The sequence below is a fragment of the Perca flavescens genome, chromosome 11, assembly GCF_004354835.1.
Source record: "Perca flavescens isolate YP-PL-M2 chromosome 11, PFLA_1.0, whole genome shotgun sequence".
In the NCBI taxonomy this organism is placed as follows: Eukaryota; Metazoa; Chordata; class Actinopteri; order Perciformes; family Percidae; genus Perca; species Perca flavescens.
The window spans coordinates 25878064-25898007 of record NC_041341.1 but is presented as its reverse complement, the minus strand read 5'-3'; the positions used below and the strand labels follow the sequence as shown (position 1 = coordinate 25898007).

The following is a 19944-nucleotide window of genomic DNA, read 5'->3' as shown; positions in this document are numbered from 1 at the left end:
AAACCAATTGTCTCAAAAATACTTAAACTTATAGTTTAAGAAAGATTACTTGAGGTTGAGCTGCTCACTGCACATGCCTATATAAAGACTACAGCCTGTGATGAGATGTTTAGACTGTAAACTGTGACCATGCATATTTGGGGAGAATGCAGCCTGTGTGTTTGTTTCTATAAGCAGGGACAAATATAACACATTTCAAAAGGAAATCTTTCAAACAGCGATCTATTACTTGTAAAGCAACTTTATTTGTCTTTTATCAGCACATTATTTTGGTACAACAAGCACCATTTCAACTTTGTGATTACCTCAAACTATAATTGTAAAATCCAAACCAGATGTAATGCCATCTAGCCATCCTCCGTCCACAGGGCAACACAGTGAGATGATTTAAGTATTTGTGGGCAAGTATCTGCACATTGTGAAAAATCCATTTATAAAGAAAAAGAAAAAAAAAAATCACTGTGGGAGCCCTACAGTAAAAAGTATACAGAGGCGGCATTTAGAGAGAATGCAGGGGCACGGTTACAATAGGTGCATTCAAATAACAACCTCACCTTTCAATTATAGTTAAGACTTCCTCAAAAAGGAAAACAAATACAAGAATGGAGCCTATGAAGAGGACCAGCACATTCAAATTGAGCACATGCAAGACAAAAGAACGACAAAAGACATTAGAAAAGTAGTCCATGTACAATTATACACACAAAATAAACAACTTATGAGAATTTATTGACAGACGTTTATAAAGATGCAAGTGCAACAGAGCAAAAGTTTATGTTTGCTCCAAATGCCTTCTCCCGCATACTACACAATGCGTCCCATTTGTCATTATCTTAAAAAGGACAGCAAAATAATTTGTAGTTCCAGGCTACTGGAGCCAATGTTCTATGAAGGGTCTTGATCAGTAGTCCTGTGATCAGGGTTTAATTCTTAGATGCCTAATGACTATGGATTCAGTTTTAACAGGAGGGTATGTACTGCACAGCGAACACATCATTATCCAAAATCTTGACCACAACTTTATAGCTTAAACCTAGCTGCAAATGTTGATCTTAACATTTAAAAAGCTACAACTCTCCACAGTCTGTGATGACGAGTTTCTTTGTGGGCAAGCCTTTCTTTGTGCCAAGCTCTCCCATCTGCAGCACCACATCCATGCCTTCCCGAACCCAGCCGAAAGCCACGTGTTTGAAGTCCAGGTGTTCGGCTTTCTTCAGGGTGATAAAGAATTGTGAGTTGTTGGTGTCGCGTCCGCGATTGGCCATTGACAGAATGCCCGGGCCTGTGTGCCGAACATCGAAGTTCTCATCTTCAAACTTGCTGCCGTAGATGGACTTTCCCCCTGTGCCATCACTGTTGGTGATGTCTCCACCCTAAAAGACCAATTGGGAACTTGTTAGTAATGTTGTCTACACAGAGCAGGACACAATTAAGACAGTAGTGAGCCGTACTGAACAAATTATCACGACACCAAACCATCTGAGAAATTATGTGAGGAAGCATTTTGGATTCAACGCCACACATGGAATAATCATGGACAAGAGCAATGCCGTTTGCGGAGTTTGTAAAACGCAACTGCCTTGCAGTAACGTTAGCTTGTCACTCAAGTGAGGCAGTGGAGACGCAGCAAATGAATGGAACAATGCTACCATGCATTTTTGGATAGGCTACGTGGCTAAGGTTTGGATTAAGTCAAACAAACGTGTTACAAATTTGTTCAAACTTTATTTCTAAAAAGTGACAACCCTAGTGCTGAATTAGGGCTGGGCGATAAAACGATAACGATATGTATCGCGATAGACACAATCAATATCAATAGAAATTGCGGTCAATAAAACGTTTGATAACTTGTTTTTCTTCAACAGAAGAAACCAGAGGTTGTGAATCAAGTTTGGTTGCATGAACACTACAAGCAGCAGACCACCATGGAGAGGTACTCTGCATCAGTGCCTTACTAAACACTACAAGCAGCAGACCACCATGGAGAGGTACTCTGCATCAGCGCCTTACTAAACACTACAAGCAGCAGACCACCATGGAGAGGTACTCTGCATCAGCGCCTTACTAAACACTACAAGCAGCAGACCACCATGGAGAGGTACTCTGCATCAGCGCCTTACTAAACACTACAAGCAGCAGACCACCATGGAGAGGTACTCTGCATCAGCGCCTTACTAAACACTACAAGCAGCAGACCACCATGGAGAGGTACTCTGCATCAGCGCCTTACTAAACACTACAAAGAAATAACGAAGGCAGACATGCTGAGCACTGTCCAGAAGCCAGGTTACCAACCTAGCACTAAACCTGCAGAAAATAGTTCCTTCTCAGGTTTCTTATATTTAGCTAACACTTTGCACTATTTTATGACACTTTATTAAGCATTTCTTACTTATTCTTTAATTTTGCACCTTAATGTTAAGAGATAATTGTTAAGTGTTCATTGTGATTTTAGACCCGTTTACATTTTAATTATTTGAGTGTTTTCCATGGTTGTGTTGACATTTCTGCTTTTATAACAGAGGGGATTATAATCAGAGCAGGGTTAAGTTTAAAGTGCCCATATTATGAAAAAAACACTTTTTCTGGGATTTGGGGTGTTCTTTTGTGTTTCTGGTGCTTCCACACACATACAAACTTTGAAAAAAATCCATCCATGCTGTTTTGAGTGAGATCTGGTTTCTGAATGTGTCCTGCCTTCAGTCTCCTAGTGAGCTGTTCAAAATCGGCTCGGACTGTGACGTCACAGTCCGAAATGAGCTGGCTAACCACAACCGTTAGCTCGTAGCGTTAGCATGCTAATGCTAACGCTAACATGCTACGTCGTTCTCAATAGCAAAGCACTGCTACAACACACACAAGTTCACCATAATCTACAAAAGAACTACTTACATGTGCGCCCTCATTTAGAAGTCTCTCAGCTAATCCTGCCTTGTAACTGACCAAAGTTGGAGAAACAGCCTTTCTTTTACTGTCTCTAGAGTTAGCTAGCTGACATGATCTACATCTGAGCTACTGAGCATGTGCCAGTGCAATCAAAGATAGTACAGAAGAAGAAGATGAAAAGAGGTCTCACTCTGTAGCTAAAACAGAAACCAGGTGAAAAGAGGATCTGCAGCAGTGAGAGAGAGCTGTGCAGTACAACAAAAATATGGTGTTTTTTGATAATTAAACCATGTAAACCTATTCTGGTACAACCTTAAAATACAGTTATGAACCTGAAAATGAGCATAATATGGGCGCTTTAAAATAAAAATGTTTAAATTTAATATATTTTTCTCCTGGTCCTTATTTTAAATAGGTCATAAAAAATATCAATAATTATCGATATCGACCGATATGAAAAACTTATATTGTGATACAGTTTTCAACCATATCGCCCAGCCCTATGCTGAATGCTTATGCTCCCAACTAAACCACCACTGAAGCAGAGCAGACTCTGGCACCACTTCCTCTGTTGTCCAGTAGGGAGGTCACAATACCAAAAATTGTCAGTGCTGTCAAACGCCATGTAGCAGAAGCTAACCACAGCAGATTTTTACTACTGAACTAAAATTAGTATACACACTTTTGATCCCTTTTATTTTGTAGTTTTCACACCACTGATGATGATGATCACGTTAGATGACTAATCTTGATAATCTCCTCACCTGACACATGAAGTCCGGTATGACTCTATGGAAGATTGAGTCCCGAAGGCCAAAGCCTCTCTCGCCAGTACAGAGAGCCCTGAAGTTCTCCGCTGTCTTGGGGACTATATGGGAGAAAAGCTCTATGGTGATAGTGCCCAGAGGTTGGCCGTCACCTGCCACTTTGAGGAACACCTGGGGGTTAGTGTCTTTGGAGTGCTCTTGAACTCTGGACATCTGTGGTGAGGAGATATACGAGGCATCGCCCTCAACTTGGCCTAAGCGGCTCTGACACTCGCAGAAGGTCTTCTTAAAGGATTCAGCTATTTCAGGGGTTTTGAACTTGGCCGCCAGCTGTTCCACTATGCCGTCGCCGTCTGGAAAAAACACAAAAAGATGATCAGCAAGAGGTCTGCTTGAAAGCAAGATTCACACTAGCACAAAGTAATATATGGCTAATGTCTGTCTTTAAAATCCTTCTTTGGAATCCAAAACTATGCAAAACCTGCTTTTGGTTATATTCATGCTAAAGCTGGGCCATATATCGATATCGTGATATGAGACTAGATATAGTCTTAGATTTTGGATATTTTAACATCCTAATATGGCATAAGTGTTGTCTTTTCCTTGTTTTAAAGGCTACATTACCTCAAATTGATGTCATTTTCTGAACTTACCAGACTGTTGTGACTGTTCTATTATTTGCCTTTTCCCCACTTAGTCATTGTATCCACATTACTGATGATTATTTATCTAAAATCTCATTGTGTAAATATTTTGTGAAAGCACTAATAGTCAAAACTACAATATCGTTGCGGTATCGATAAGAGGTATTGTCAAAATTATTGTGATATTTGATTTTCTCCATAACGCCCAGGCCTAATTCATGCACAAAGAAAGTCAGACAAAGGTATTTCAAAAAAGGTTATCAACGTACAAGTATTAGTGTGTAGTCACTAAAAGATGCTTCTACCATGGCTAGCTAATTATCACCAGAGTAACGAAACCAGAAGTCGCGCACCACTATTTCTTTCAGCGGCACACGACAAAGCGGTAACAGGAAGCATGGATGAGTTTGAGGGCAAGCTCTCACGGCCGAAAGCACCAATACACACCATGGTGAAACGATATCTCGCGTCGCACACGGCCATAAGCACGATGGAATTTGAGAAATCTCTTTCCATTCAGCCCCTTTAGGAAATGGTACAAAGTCATCTCTCAACCCCCGCCATATTCTGGCCACTTCTGCCATTGTTTACCTTTTTCTTCTTCTTCTAGTCCGTAGAAATAACAAAGTCGGTAGCCTTTCCTCAGTTGAGACACCTCTGTCCAGGAGAAGACTGCAACTAGTGTCGCGACCACCACGCAAGTATAAATAGTTACGGCGCTCCCATGACGTCACACTGTCGCGCGGCAGGTCGGGAATGGCAAGTATAATGGACGTTACATGCTGCACAGACACGGACTTTCCATCAACACTATACATGTACCTGAGTAGTCCGTGGCAGTCCAGATCAGTGCGTTAGCGGAGGCGTTCATGGGTTTGAGTTCCATCGCCTGTGTGATCGTGTGGTTGGCACAAACCCTCAGCACCTGCTCCCTTCTCATCAGGATTCGGTAGAAGCGTTTGGTTGGGTGGAAGAGGATCTTGAGGTCACCGATGCCCCGCTCCTTCCACTGGCCGAGGTCCCGGTCCCATCGGTACAGCTTGGCGCGCTCTTTGAATAGGATTTCCTCATCCTCCTCTCCAGATTTTGTCTCCACCTGAGAGAGACACAATTATTTAAAGATTAAGTGCGTCCCTGTATCTCATTCACTAAATTTAATGTCTAAAAAGGAAGACTAAAATATTTCAGCTCAGCATTTAAAAAAATAAAAATAAAAAAAATAAAGGGTACCTCTGGTAGTGACACTATTGGCTCAAAGTGAATGTCCGCATTATTAGAAGCATCCTCTTCATCACTGCCCTCCTCACCGCTGTTTTTTTGCACGGAGGTCACTGCGGTCCCAAATACTGTTGCTCCAGCATTTGCCCATGAGAAGTTGGAGTCAGCTACCAAAGAGAACCAATAAATATGTGGTGAAATATAATTTTCTTGCATTGTATTGGTAACATGCTAAGAGAGTCAGTTGTCAAAAAGACCATCTTCACAAAATATTAATGTTGAAGCCAACCTTGAGTTCCAAATGCAAATGCGTCTGTGTTTTGGGCCAAATCAGCAAAGGAGAAGCCTCCGAAGGACTTGAAGCCAAAGTCGGAGTCTGTGGGGAAGGAATAAAGCTTAAATACTGAATTGAATGCATTTTTTTTTTTTATTCCTCTCATTTTTTTTTTATGCAGGATTCCAAGCGATGGTTGCTGACATTTGTTTATGAAGCTGGCAGGAACAACATTTTGACTGTATATCAATGTTACCATACTAGAGCTGACCCACACTCAAAGGTCTTACATCTGTAGTAATGAACAAAAGGTGATCTATACCTTCACTAGCTGTTGTAGCAGTAAAAGCTGCAGTTGGAGTCCCCGTGTTGGACTCTGGCTCTGGGCTCTTTTTAGTTGACAGATCAATGGGAGAGCTGCTGCTTGGAGCTTCACTCTGAGTCTCTGTTGGCTGGTCTGAGGTCTGCTCCTCCGGTGTAGACATGCAGCCTGCAGCTTCTGCGCTGCCTGTAGCCGCCGCAGCTTCTGCGCTGCCTGTAGCCGCCGCAGCTGCTGCGCTGCCTGTAGCCGCCGCAGCTGCTGCGCTGCCTGTAGCCGCCGCAGCTGCTGCGCTGCCTGTAGCCGCCGCAGCTGCTGCGCTGCCTGTAGCCGCCGCAGCTGCTGCGCTGCCTGTAGCCGCCGCAGCTGCTGCGCTGCCTGTAGCCGCTGCGCTGCCTGTAGCCGCCGCTGCGCTGCCTGCCGCTGCTGCTGCGCTGCCTGCTGCTGCGCTGCTGGATGACAGGCCTGATGCCGGTTCCTCTGGGGCTACAGCTGGGCTGCTGGAGGCCTTTTCAGCTTGGTTTAACTGGGCATCCTGAAACAATTTAAGAAATAAAACTACAATAATACTGACGCTCTCTCGATGCTAAATTAACAAAAAACCTGCAACTGGTTAAACTAACTCAAAGTTAAATCAAATATACTCACTGCTTCAGCCAAAAGAACTAAATAAAATGAATGAAACCATTATCCGTTTAGTACCCATGGTATATGATGGATGAATGAACTTTGAGGTATCCAAATAATAGGAATACAATGACTTTTCACCTATTCATTTTGTTGTAATTACAATGCATAATTGCTTACTTGTCCATCGCTATAAATGGGTGCAGCTAAGATAACCTGCTTGCATTTCTAAATGTATGACCTGGTAAGCACATTGGTGAGAGTAGAAAACGTTCTTCAATCAAGACTTGGCAGCTTACCACGTGTACACTGTTTAATCTATTGTTTTTAGATGCTTATTTGATATGCAATATTGTCTGTATAAATTCAGCGCCTTTGCTAAGTGTTTTGTCTGTTACCAGGTCTCGCTGTGCCTTGCGGACTTCGGTCTCAAAGTCTTCAGGCTTGTCGTGGTCCGGGTCACTGTTGGTGGTGCTCAGGCCACAGAAGAAGTTGGGTGGAAGCTGGAGGCTTCTGGCCTTCTCCTCCTCCTCTGGCGTCGGCTTTTTCTCCCACACCACCTGGCAGTCTGGCTCTGAATGCAGTACACACAAGTTTAGGGTTAGAAAATTACTAGCAGGCAAAGTGAGCATTAGTTTTGACAAAGTCCACATACTTTGCCATGTAATGAATAGTGTATTGAAAAGAGTATTTATCTATTGCAGCCCTGAACAAAATGTCTGAGAAATTAATCAAACCAGAAGTGAGGGCGAGTAATTGGACAAAAATGTGTGCGTGACAGGATATAATATACATACCATCACCACATGCTGCAGCCTTTTTCTCAGGAGGATCAAGGTAGAGCTTTCCATTCAAGGCTTTTACTGCTGAGTCAAAGTCCTCATCTGAAAATATAAAACAAATTCAACACATATTACCCTTTGATAACTTTTTTTTGCTATCAAGTAAGATGTTGCTGCAGAGACTACTGTGACCAGGAATCAACCAGTGTTGACTGGCTTGGTTTGAATTGACAAAAGAAGGGTTGAACATGGGTCAGATAACCCTGGTCACTGGTGTGAAAGAGGTATAAAAAGGATTTGTGTGGTCGTATTTTGGTTTAATAAAATGAGCTGATGGTAAACTAATAAAACATGACAATACCATGTGTAGAAAAAGCAAATTTGCAAAATGAAACAATTAAAACTGAATGAGTCATACGAGTCTACTAGTTACCATGTTCACTTCAACAACACTTTTGTACTCTACTCTTATCTTTTGGTCTTACCGTCAGTTTGATCATCGCTGGTGTAGCCTGGTTCATTCTGGTAGCAGAAGAAGGTGAGAGGCAGCTGGAGTTTCCTGGCTAAAGCTGCCTGTTCAGCAGTGGGTGCCCTGACATACACGACCTCCACCTCGGAGTCCTCATCCGACCCTGCACTGCCTCCCTCTGACTGAGGTGGTCCTATGACAGACAGATACAATAGAAGTAGAACAATACATAGTCAGCCAGGGGAGGAAATGCTTAGAAGAATCGAGAAATTAAGCTGCTTTGTTCCCTTCATAACCACAGGTGTTAGTTCCACACACAAAAAATCATGCACAGCAAAACTGAATAGCATGCAGTTTATTTACAAATGTGTGAGTTGTATAAAGAGAACATTTCTGTATGCATGTGTCTCAGTGTTTTTCATTTTATTTGACAGCTTTACTGTAGGACACATGGCACTGTAGCATTACATTGCATAAATACCTGAACTCTAATTAGCCTTTGCTGAGGTCAGTGAACATCTCTGGCAGAAATGCATTTCATGCTGTTGCTACACATCTTGCACTAAAAATGGCACGTGTGACGTTTGCCCAGCATTCCTCTCTGAGGGAACACTCTCCAGAGGAATCTTCTCAGCTCACCTTTCAAATAACATGAACTTTTACTGATGTGTGTCCTGTTGGTATACAACACTCTAGTTTGATTGTCCATTAGTTAGTTAATGATATGCTTACTGGTCATTAACCATTACCAAATGGTACTACATTACCATAACTAACTAACTAACTAACTAACTAACTAACTAACTAACTAAAAAAGATAGATCCATCAAAAGCTTTTAAGCCCCTATGACCGGAAGCACAGTAAAAGATCTGATTCTTCTTCAATTCAAGACTCGGATGAGAAAAGTTCTAAACTAAAACCAACTAGACATTTGCTTTTTGCCAGGTGGAAGAAATACTATATAAAAAGAAAACAAAAATCAAAAACTATTTAAGAGCTCAAAAATAAATAGAATCATTTAGACACTGATATTAAAATGAGAATTTCATCATGACATAATTATATGAAATTAAGCTGATACATTGATTTACCACTCAGCCATAATAAAGGGGCTTGGAGAAACTCTGATTCTAAAGATAATATAGATTTAAATGTAGGAGTTTTAAACTCATTTTTATGAGTTGCCCTTTATGAATTATTTAACTGCATAACACAATATTTCCACAATGACCCTGATGAATTAGCAGATATACTCGCTGCTGTGTGAGACACTTGCATTTTGGGACATTAGGTGCTACTTGAGTATTTTAATAATTACAAAAGTTCTTTGTAGAATAAAAACTGCACATCACACTGGACATACACACACATTAGCTTCAATGTTTTTTTCCCACTCCGTGCATCCAGGTTATTGCTGTCTAGTTATAAGGGCCAGCCAGGTGACAGCTGAGAAGTGTTAACACACACTGCAGTGATTAGAGTACCTGGGGGTTCAAATTGGTTGGTTGATGTGCTGGTCCAAAAAGCCATTGGGTTATCTTTGAAAAGCCTAAAATCCAGCCCTAAAGGATGATGGGTTTTTGGGCGAAGAGAAACTAATCGTGAGGCTTGTATCATAATCATAAAACACGGCCAAAAAGTGTTAAAATGAAGGAAAACGTGGTGTGTGTGTGTGTGTGTGTGTTGAATTGCTCTAAGGATGTGCAACATATGTTCAACATGTTCTCTAATGGCGCTTTTCCATTACATGGTACCGCCTCGCCTCGACTCTACTTTTTTGGTTTTCCATTACGAAAAAAAGTACCTGGTACCTGCTAACAGGTACTTTTTTTAGTACCTCCTCAGTCGAGGTTCCAAGCGAGCTGAGGCGAGCCGAGAAGGTGACGTGAAACCCTGCAGGCTACAGATTGGTCGGAAAGAATCGTCACCGATCACTGCATTGTTAGCGACAGACGGCATTTTTAAATAGTTTAGCCAGGTGGTGTTTTTTTGCTGCCGGAGGCTCCCGTTCTCTTAATACATCCATGGAGGCTCCACGCAGAGCTTTCTCCGTAGCATACAAGTGGCCTGATGTTTATACTTGTGCGCTGGTGTGTGTGTGTCGAGTCGACGTGTGTGCGTGTGTAGCTGGTGAGCGAGGGAGTGACTCTAGAGTCATATAGTGAGAGAAACAAAGTGTCTCCCCTGTTCTTTCTGACCACGGTGGGAAATCTGGAGCAGGAAAAGTTAACTATCTTGTTGATTTCATGTTGTTTACGGAGAAGGAGAACCAGGAAATGAGTCGGGGGAAATGCAACGCTACCAAGCCACGCCCAGGGCAGTCGCTATGACGACCAGCCACGTTGAGGCGGCACTAAAATCTGCAATGGAAAAGGGACGCACAGTGCGCCGAGTCGAGGCGAGTAGAGTCGAGGCGAGTAGGTACCATGTAATGGAAAAACGCCATTAAACTTCCTATAGATAATTTACTGTATACTTTACTTAAAACATAATATCTTAATATAATGGAACCAAATAAAACAATATTTTTTGTATATAATGTATATGTAGTGGCTACATGGGGAGGAAATTGGAAATCAGGAATTGTGATTTAAATTCTGTCCCAAATACTTCTGAGAAGGGTCTTGGCTGGGTGAACTATGAAGATGATGTAGCAATGAGATGCAGATGAAACAAGACAAGAAAAACTCAAATAAAAACAGTCGTGATACGCATTCAAAAACAAGAAAAAAAGAAATAAAAATAAGAGTATATATTGTACACATATTAAGATATATATTTTTACCTTTCTCTGGGACTTTGAATGCCGGTGCTGCAGGTAAAGCCTTGGCAAGCTGTCCAGAATCTTTGGCTTTCGAACTGGATGCAGATTCCTCAGTCTCGGAGTGTAATTTAGGAGAGACAAAGCCAAAAAACTTCTGAAGGCTTTGAGTGCCAAAGACAAACTTAGGGGGGGACACCACTGTCTTTGAGGGGTTGACTGGACTTGGAGACCCAGTGGCACCTGGCTTACTTTCGGGTGAAAGCTCTGTACGTTCCTTTGTGGTCTCTTCCAGCACAGCAATGGCTGCCTTCCCACACACAGGTGTAGCAGTCTGTGCAGATGCTGTAAGTCCACTGTCTTGAGGTGTGGCAACCCTGGATGTCACTTGAGTCATGAGTTCCTCTTTTTCTTGGGCAACCTTGGCCTCTTCAAATACCTGTTTGAATGCATTTGCAGTGTCCTGCAGCTTGAATCTCACAGCCAACTGCTCAATGTTACCCTCTGCTACTTCAGCAAAGTCCAAGGCACTCCAGACCCAGGCCTTCTCCGCACCTTTCATGGGTTCCAGCTTCATAGCTGCTGTGATCCTGTGGTTGGCACAGATCTTTAGTACCTGGTCTCTCCTCATTATCAACCTGACTCGTTTGGTGTCATAATTCTGTAAGACCTTGAGGTCTCCAATGCCCCTCTCCTTCCACTGACCCAGTTCTTTATCGTAGCGATACAGTTTGGCCCTGTGATTGAAAACCACCTGCTCATTTTCCTCTCCTGTAGAAATCTCCACCAGATCAGGCAGCGGGACCACAGGTTCAAAGTACTGGCCGTCCCGCTCTTCATCCTGGGTTACATCCTGCTCATCATCAGTACCCACTGAGGCTCTGCTTTGGTCAAGCTTAGCGGGAGACTTGGAGGGGCTGATGCCAGGTTGGAAACTGAAGTTGAATCCACCAGTGGATTCTCCAAAGCGGAAAAGGTTCTTTCTCAGGGGGCTGCTGGCTATCGGAGAGGCATAGACTGATGAGTCAGCAGTATCATCTAAAGCCTCTTCTCTTAGGTCGTAGTTATCCCACTCCAAGGTGGGGCCGGTGGTTTCACAGTGAGACTTGATTACAAGGTTTGAAACATTGCTGGATGTTGTAATGTCTCCCTGGCTGTCATCATCTTTGATCTTGGTTTTCTCGTCCGTCAAAAACGATTTCAGATCTTTTAAACCAGACTTCATCTCCTCTGCTTTCTGAATGAGGCGTGCTGTTCTGCCAGAGTCAACAAGCTTGTGGGGGGTTTGTAGGGGGATGTCCAAGAGAAGTCTCTGACACTCTTCAAACTTCTCCTTAAACTCCTCAGCAAGCTCTCGGGTTTTAAACTTAGCAGCCAACTGTTCAAGTTTAGCATCTCCATCAGAGAAGTCATTGGCCAGCCAAATCCATGCTTTGTCTGAGCCTGCCAGCGGCTTTAGATTCATGGTGGTGGTGATCCAGTGGTTGGCACATACCTTCAGAACTTGCTCTCTTCTCATCAGCACCCTTAGCCTGCCATTAGAGTTGTTTTTCAGGAATTTAAGGAGTCCTACACCACGCTCTTTCCACTGACTGGTGTCCAAGTCAAATCTGAAAAGTTTGACACGCTGAGAATAAAGAACCTGTTCATCCTCCTCCCCTGTCACTACATCCACCCTATCAGGCATCTGGACCACTGGTTCGAACTGGATATCATCATTTTCCTCTGTTTTATACATGTCGTCTTCCTCCAGCTCATTTGTGGCAACCGTCTTGGTGGGGGTTAAGAACAGTTGCTCACCAGCCCCAGAGAAACCTTGGAAATTGGGGTCGTCCTGACCATACTGGAAGTCTCCTTTAGAGGACTTTGCCAAGTCTGCAAAACTGAACGTACTGGTTTTTCCAGTAATTAATGGGTTTTGATCGTGCTCTGTTTGGCCCTCTGAGGTTATAGACAGATTTTCTTTCTCCTTGTGTTTGTCAGCTATGCTTTTCAGAAAACTGGAGGCTGACCCTGATGGAGGCATTTCATTATCAGTTGAGGGAGTTTCTTGAGCAGAGTCCTGAATGCCAAACTTAAAGCCACCAGCTGGAATGGGCATTGAGAAAGAGAAGCCTGAAGCACTTGTGGTACTTGTGGTACTAGATCCGGACTGAGGAGATTCAAATTTAAAAGAAGCAGCTGAGCTTTTCTCTTTGTTTTGACCAAACTGAAAAGTGCTGCCAGCTTCAAAAGGCATTGTAAATCCAGTTCCAGCAGGCTGGCTTGATGAACTCTTGCTTCCAAATGTAAAGTTGAATGTTGAGGCCGAGGGAGCTGTGCTTTTAGAATTGGGGTTTGGTGTCTGACAGGCCACACACTTATTGGCAGAGGCATCATTTCTCACCAGACAAGTGTCACAATCCCATTCCCCATGCTTCTTGGAAAATAAGGCTTCTAAAGAGGGCGCACGTGGGGAACGGCAGGAAACACATTCAGTAGCTGATGCATTATTTCTGACCAGGCAGGCATCGCAGTCCCACTGCCCATCCTTTTTTAGCAAATCAGCCCCAAATCCTGATACTGCTGGCAGATTTGAGGTTACTGGAGCCCGCTCTGTTGATTTAGCCACAGGGTTGCGGGTTCTGCAGGCAACACAATTGTCAGCAGAGGCTTCATTTCTTACTTCACATACATCACAGTCCCACTGCCCGGGCTTCTTGCTAAACTGGGCACCAAACCCAGTTCCAACACCAGATAAAAAGGATGAATCTGGTACATCTGCAGCTGTTGCAGTTTGTGCTGTTGCAGTCGTTTTAGGTGTGGCTTTAAGAGCTTTACAAGAAACACAACTGTTAGTGGAGGCCTCATTTCTTACTTCGCATACATCACAGTCCCACTGCCCGGGCTTCTTGCTAAACTGGGCACCAAACCCAGTTCCAACACCAGATAAAAAGGATGAATCTGGTACATCTGCAGCTGGTGCAGGTTGTGCTGTTGCAGTCGTTTTAGGTGAGGCTTTAAGAGCTTTACAAGAAACACAACTGTCTGCAGAGGCCTCATTTCTTACTTCGCATACATCACAGTCCCACTGCCCGGGCTTCTTGCCAAACTGAGTCCCAAACCCAGAACCAAACGCACTGGTTACTGTGTCAGCAGGTTTTGAGGTGCTGGTGCCAAATGTAAAGGAGGAGGGTTTACCTCCAAAAGCACCAAATCCAGTAAATGTAGAGCCAGAACTACTGGGTTTTGTTGAATCAGTCCCAAATTTGAAAGTGAAGAGACTGGCTTTGGTTTCACCAGCAGCCTTAATGTCTGGCTTGGATGAAGAATTTGGATTTGGACTTTGACAAGCGGCACACTGCATATCCATGGGTTTGTTTCTTACACAGCACACAGTACATTCCCATTCCCCATCTTTAAGCGCAAACTGGGCTGCCAGAGATTCAGAACCTTTTAAGCTTTCCTCTTTCTTCTCCTGTTTATCATGCTTTTCTGTTGATTTGAGCACAATTTCCTGGGCTTCCTCAAACTTAGCTTTGAAAAGTGATGCCTCATCTGCGGTTTTGAAGCGGATGGCCAGCTGTTCAGGCTTAGGTGCTTCATCGGCATAATCAATGGCATTCCAGACCCAGGATTTGTCAGAGCCAGCATTTGGTTTCAGTAGCATATCGGCATTGATGTAGTGGTTTGCACAGATCTTAAGGACCTGTTCCCTTCTCATTAGGAGGCGGACCTTCCCTTTAGCGCTGTGTTTTAGGATTTTAACATTGCCAATGCCCCGCTCTTTCCACTCTTTTGTGTCTGTGTCAAATCGATACAGCTTGGCCCTGTTGCAAAACATTTCCTCCTCCTCTTCCTCACCCGTTTTCACATCTACTTTATCAGGAAGGGGTACAATAGGTTCAAAGTGAGGACCATCTTCATCCTCCTCAACATGAGTGCTGTCATTGTCGCTCTCCGCTGCTCTTTCTGCTGCAGACGTGGCAACCCCAAACACTGGCTTAGAAACATCCCCAAATTTAAATGGCTGCTCCACCTTTCCAAAAACACTTCCTGTGCTTGGTGCAGAATCAGCAAAGGAGAAACCGGTAACACTTTTATTGCCAAAGGTGAAGATGCCAGTTTGGCTGGGGGGCTGCTCTTGGGCTAGAGGCTTCTCTGGGACAGTATCTGTTTTAGTGGGAATGTCTGATGTAAGAAGACCAAGCAGGCTTTCACTGTGCTTGGCCTGGGAAGCTGGGAAAGTGAAATCTCCATCATTGGATTTAAAGTTGGAGTTGAATTTAAAAGCAGCTGAAGGTGTTGACTGGGCGAATACCCCTGCTCCAAAACTAGGCACTTTGGGGACTTCAACGGGTGCCTGCTGGCTGAATGACAGCTTTCCAAAGTCCATAGGCTTCCCCTCAATGCACTTTGGTGGCTGAACAGGGACTACAGATGGCTTGGTGAAGTAGCCAGGTTCAGGCAGGGGAGGGTTAGTGGTTTGTTGGGTTACACTCTGCCCATAATATTCTTCACTATATGGGGAAAGAAGGCTCGTAGCTGGTGATTCAAACCGAAGAGGGGCACCAAAGACCTGTTCTTGAGGAGGGTATATGCAGGCTGGGGCTGTCTGCAATGGAGGAGTATGAGTGGGCTGCTGGTAGGCATACATATGCTGCTGAGGTGGCATACGGTTCATACCATACATTGGGCCCTGTGTAAAGAGAAAATCAAAAAATAAATAAATAAATAATAAATAAATCAAATGCCATTCGATATACTCCGAAAGTTTATTATTGTGAACTAGTGTTAAACAGTGGTAATTACCTTAGTGGGGGTTACATTTGCTGCTGTGTGCAGGAGATACTGAGAGTTATAAGCTGGAGACTGGTTGTAGTACACAGAGGGGGCTGTGGTGGCAACTTAAAAAAAAAAAAAGAGAAATGTAAAAAGACTTAAATTTATAAACTATTTCTATAGACAAAAATATGGAACTATACATTTAAACATGCTTTGTTTCTATGTAGTGCGCTGACCTGTTAGGGGGGCCCCATGATAGGACTGGACTGGGGTAAAGGGCTCCTGTAGGCCCTCGGCCCCGTAGCTCTCCCCATACATCTTGTGATGAGGCGAGCCTGCGTTTCCTGAAGAGTTGTGTCTCAGATCATGAACCTCATTCTGCAAAACACAGATCTTAATGAGAGGTGACTCAATTTGACATCTTTACAGAATATTAAACTAACACTAAAAGAAGAATAAGTAGAATATAACCATCATATACTGAGTCATTAGTGTTAATTATTGTAAACTGAAGAAAAATAGCTGGGATATTTCTATTAATAGAGACCTTTATTTGTAATTTTTCTAAATACACTATCACATGTGAGTAAATCTAATCCCATGCTCCCATTCCATTTACTGCTGTACACTCAAAACACTTCCTCCATATTTACCTTTGTTATGATAGATTCAGTGTAACGTACACATCTATTTCCATCAGTACAAAAACACAAGTCATACCATACTCACCACTCTACTGCTTTGAGTAGTATCTTTCTTAAGCTTTAACACTGTTCTCGATCACTAATGTATTCCTAAGTGGAATCAGTGGGAAATTGTGTGGTATAAAAAAAAAAAATAAAAAAATAAAAATGATGTTTAATCTCCTATCCTGACCTTGAGGGCTTCAACTTGCTGACACAGCATTTGGAGGAGACTTTTCTGGTCCTCCACCCAATGAGGTGGTACCTTGGGAGAAATCTGAACGACAGGAGAAAGAAATGATTAGAAATTATTGGAGCTGCAAGGATAAATCGATTAGTTGTCAACTCTTAAATTAATAGTCAACTATTTTGATAATCGATTAGTCGGTTTGAGTAATTTTTTAAGACAAAAGTAAAAGTTCTTTGATTCCAGAAGAGGCATGTGAATATTTTCTAGTTTCTTCTCTCCTCTGTGACAGTAAACGGAGTATCTTTGAGTTGTGGACAAAACAAGACATTTGAGGACATCATCTTGGGCTTTTATAGACCAAACAACTAATTAAATAAATCGAGAAAAAATCAACGGGATTAAACAACTATGAAAATAATAGTTAGTTGCAGCCCTAGAAATTACGAAAAGTCACCCATTTCTGTTGTAAATTGATATCTGTGTGATAAATACAAGGAAACACTTAATATTTAGAGGTCAAAGAAATCTCTTATGGTCTTCTGAATGAGAACCAATAAGCTGAACCTACCAGGTGTCTTTTGGAAGGCGAGATGATGCTTTTGTTAGGAGAGGGAGTGGAAAACTTTATGTGGGATATGGTGGCAGAGGTGTCTGTGGGATGAGCAGGGGTGGAGTGGGCCGGTCCTCCTCGATCCACTTCCTCCTTCTCCTCCTCTTCATCCATAGCCTCCCCACTCTCGCCCAGCTGCTGGTTCACCTCATTCAGGAGGTCCACAACTTCCTCCATGGAGACAGGCAGCTGGGACACAAGTGTAATACATGGTTATACAGCTGCAGAATTTTTCACATGAACAAGTAAAAGTAAATGGGACTTACCCTCTCAATGTCATCTGCATTAGCATTGTAGATCTTGGACAGGTAGGTCCTAAACTTTCTCAGAAAAGTGATGCACCTGTCTTGGGTCTCCTCAACCCCGTTACTGGCCTCCTCTGATAGCCGTTGATAGATCTGCCAAAGAAACAACACATTAGAGAAAGTAAATAAAGGACTGTACAGGTGTCAAACCTCATGCCATAAAAACAGAACATCAGCTACTGGCAATTGATAAGCTCCCAAGACCAATGGCAAATACATGCTAATTATACCTAAACTTTCGCAAAATCCATTATATAAGAAAATTTGTTAATTTTTGGCAATACACTTTTTCCAGCTTTATAAGGAACTGTTGGACCACTAGCTGCCATGAATTAGAGTAGAGGGGAGTAAACTGTTTTTTAAATCTGTAAACAAAAATCATCTTTAGTGCACATCTATAAAAACCAATGATTATACAGGGACAGCTATTGTTTAATTCAAATGGTAAAGGGAATTTATCCCAATTATATTGTAAAGAACTGTATGACTTACCTGTGCCAAATGCCAGATGGATGACATGTTATCAATGGTTTCCAATGTAGCGATTGCCTCCTCTGTTTTTCCTTCAATGTCAAGGAGTACCGCATATGCTATCTTGGCTTCCTCTTCATAGCCCTTCACAGAAGAAATCTGAAAAAGAACATGGCCATTAACACATACAATTTATAAGCCAACTTGGAATGGCAAATTCTTCATTCCTAGCCGACCCTTTTTAATAATATGGTTTTTAAAAATTGTTAAAATGACCGCCCAGCCACCCACAGATCACAACTTTTATCCAAAATTTTAAAAAGGAAAGAAAAACATGACAACCGTATTAACCTGAATATCTTTGGAGGGAAAGTGCATGAAGAGGGGGTCAAGAGGTTCTGGTATACTGCGTCTGTTTTTGATCTTTTCCAACAGTGGAAGTACAACTTTCCAGTAGTGGACACTGCGGCCAATGTACTCCTTCTGGTCGTAGTAAGAGTTCACTCCATCACCCTGGGTTATTAAACATAAAGGTTGCTCAGCATCAAGAAGAGACGGTATGTCTGCCACATTAGCTTAATGCAAGACAGACATTAACAAGGTAAGACGAACACTTCATGCACTTTTGACACAATCAGTTTCTTCAGCTGGTACAAATTCTACTATGAAACAAATTGACACAGTCAGAGAACCAGCACATGTGGCTGTTTGGACATCACTGATAACATTTAGCAGTTGTAGGATAAGTGACAGAAAGTAGCAGGTGGAAAGGCACGTGTGTCTGTGCAGTTATTTGGAAAGGTGCCGAGTCATCCAAGTGTTATTTTTCAGGCTGTGCTGCACGTCTATGTGTACACGATTGCCACCCACAACTGAGCTGGAATCCCTTCTAGCTGATCATCTTAGTCATCATATGGATATATTCATATTGATGTTCATGCAGCACATTCAGCTGTCCATCACAGCTTGTTGTGCTTTCCCTTTGTGCTAAGACAGTTCTACAGTACGATGCTTTCATGCACATCATCCAATAATCTAAAATCGTGAAAGCATTATGCAGTTCATAAAGGCAAAGCAATAATGTGTGTAATTTAACTTGATGCTTTACTTATCAATTACAATTTTAGTCAGCAAGTACAGTGTTTTGAGTTTGAGTCTGTAAAAATACAGTTAAGCAACTATATCATTATTAGATATCCCCTGCAACTCCATCTGCTCATCAAGCAACCCCAAACTGAGGTCCCAAAGATTGAAAATGCATCCTTTCAGTGTGTGTATGTACCGTCTGGCTAAGACACTGAGCCCAGTTGATAGCCAGCGCTGGTTGGAGCCCATGTTTCTCTCCAGCCCTCAGAGTGCTCAGTCCATGCTGCACAATCATCCGCAGTTTGGCTGACATGCCAGGACTACAAGGAGACACACAAGGAGACACACAACAAAAACACTGAATACTAGGACACAAAATATGTACGCTAAAATGAGCAAGTGACCAATTTGTCCTGTTTGTGTGACTTATTGTGAGTAGGTGAGTGTGGTGGACTTTCCAGCTTACGAACTCATGCTATGTAAATTAAGACAGTGGTACCCCAGGTCTCATTCAGGTCAGTGTCCAACATAACCTCATAACCAGGCAGAGTAGTTGTTCAACTTTGTGCCTCCATAGAGCCGGGAGACTAACCCTGCCAAGGCCATAGGGAAAGTAAACACATAACACATTTTGTCTGTGTTGAGATATTTGGGCGCCCCGTTTAGCTGAACCTTTGAAGGTTCAGCTAAACGTAATGCCTCCAGCATGAGTTTAAATACACCTTCAGGAAGACAGGAACGTCAGAGAGTTGGGACGGTGCTAGGGCTGGGCAATATATCAATATTTTGCCTTACATCAATATATTTTCAAATGAGATGAGATTAGGCTATTTTGGATAATTTTTCATTTACATGTGTTGCAGCTGTATATTTACAAATCAAAATAAAATACAAAGACAAGGTTTCCTGTCTTTGCATTTTATTTTGATCACAGTCTGTTTCAATAAAAATGCTTGTGATGTGGCTTTAGCCCACTTAAAAATACCGAGATATACAGTGTGTGTCGAAAAAATACAGAGATATGATTTTTGGTCCATATCGCCCAGCTCTAGATGGCGTGACACCATAACACATTGTGGTTAAACTG

At 42.6% G+C, this 19944-nt stretch overlaps 1 protein-coding gene across 1 annotated transcript in view; it reads right to left on the bottom strand.

Moving 5' to 3' along the window:
* Positions 1-223: 223 nt before the first annotated feature.
* The window catches only part of ranbp2 (RAN binding protein 2), a 32402-nt gene continuing 12681 nt past the window's right edge, over positions 224-19944 (bottom strand). The window contains exons 12-30 of the mRNA XM_028590468.1: positions 19054-19177; positions 18123-18284; positions 17793-17930; positions 17262-17393; positions 16954-17184; positions 16389-16472; positions 15749-15890; positions 15540-15634; positions 10773-15426; positions 9472-9549; positions 8003-8179; positions 7533-7619; positions 7134-7309; positions 6112-6643; positions 5805-5891; positions 5528-5682; positions 5120-5393; positions 3651-4006; positions 224-1373 (exon numbers count right to left, since the gene is read on the bottom strand). Coding sequence (XP_028446269.1) covers positions 1068-1373; positions 3651-4006; positions 5120-5393; positions 5528-5682; positions 5805-5891; positions 6112-6643; positions 7134-7309; positions 7533-7619; positions 8003-8179; positions 9472-9549; positions 10773-15426; positions 15540-15634; positions 15749-15890; positions 16389-16472; positions 16954-17184; positions 17262-17393; positions 17793-17930; positions 18123-18284; positions 19054-19177 — 7990 coding nt within the window. The 3' untranslated portion in view covers positions 224-1067. The remainder of the gene's footprint in view (positions 1374-3650; positions 4007-5119; positions 5394-5527; positions 5683-5804; positions 5892-6111; positions 6644-7133; positions 7310-7532; positions 7620-8002; positions 8180-9471; positions 9550-10772; positions 15427-15539; positions 15635-15748; positions 15891-16388; positions 16473-16953; positions 17185-17261; positions 17394-17792; positions 17931-18122; positions 18285-19053; positions 19178-19944) is intronic.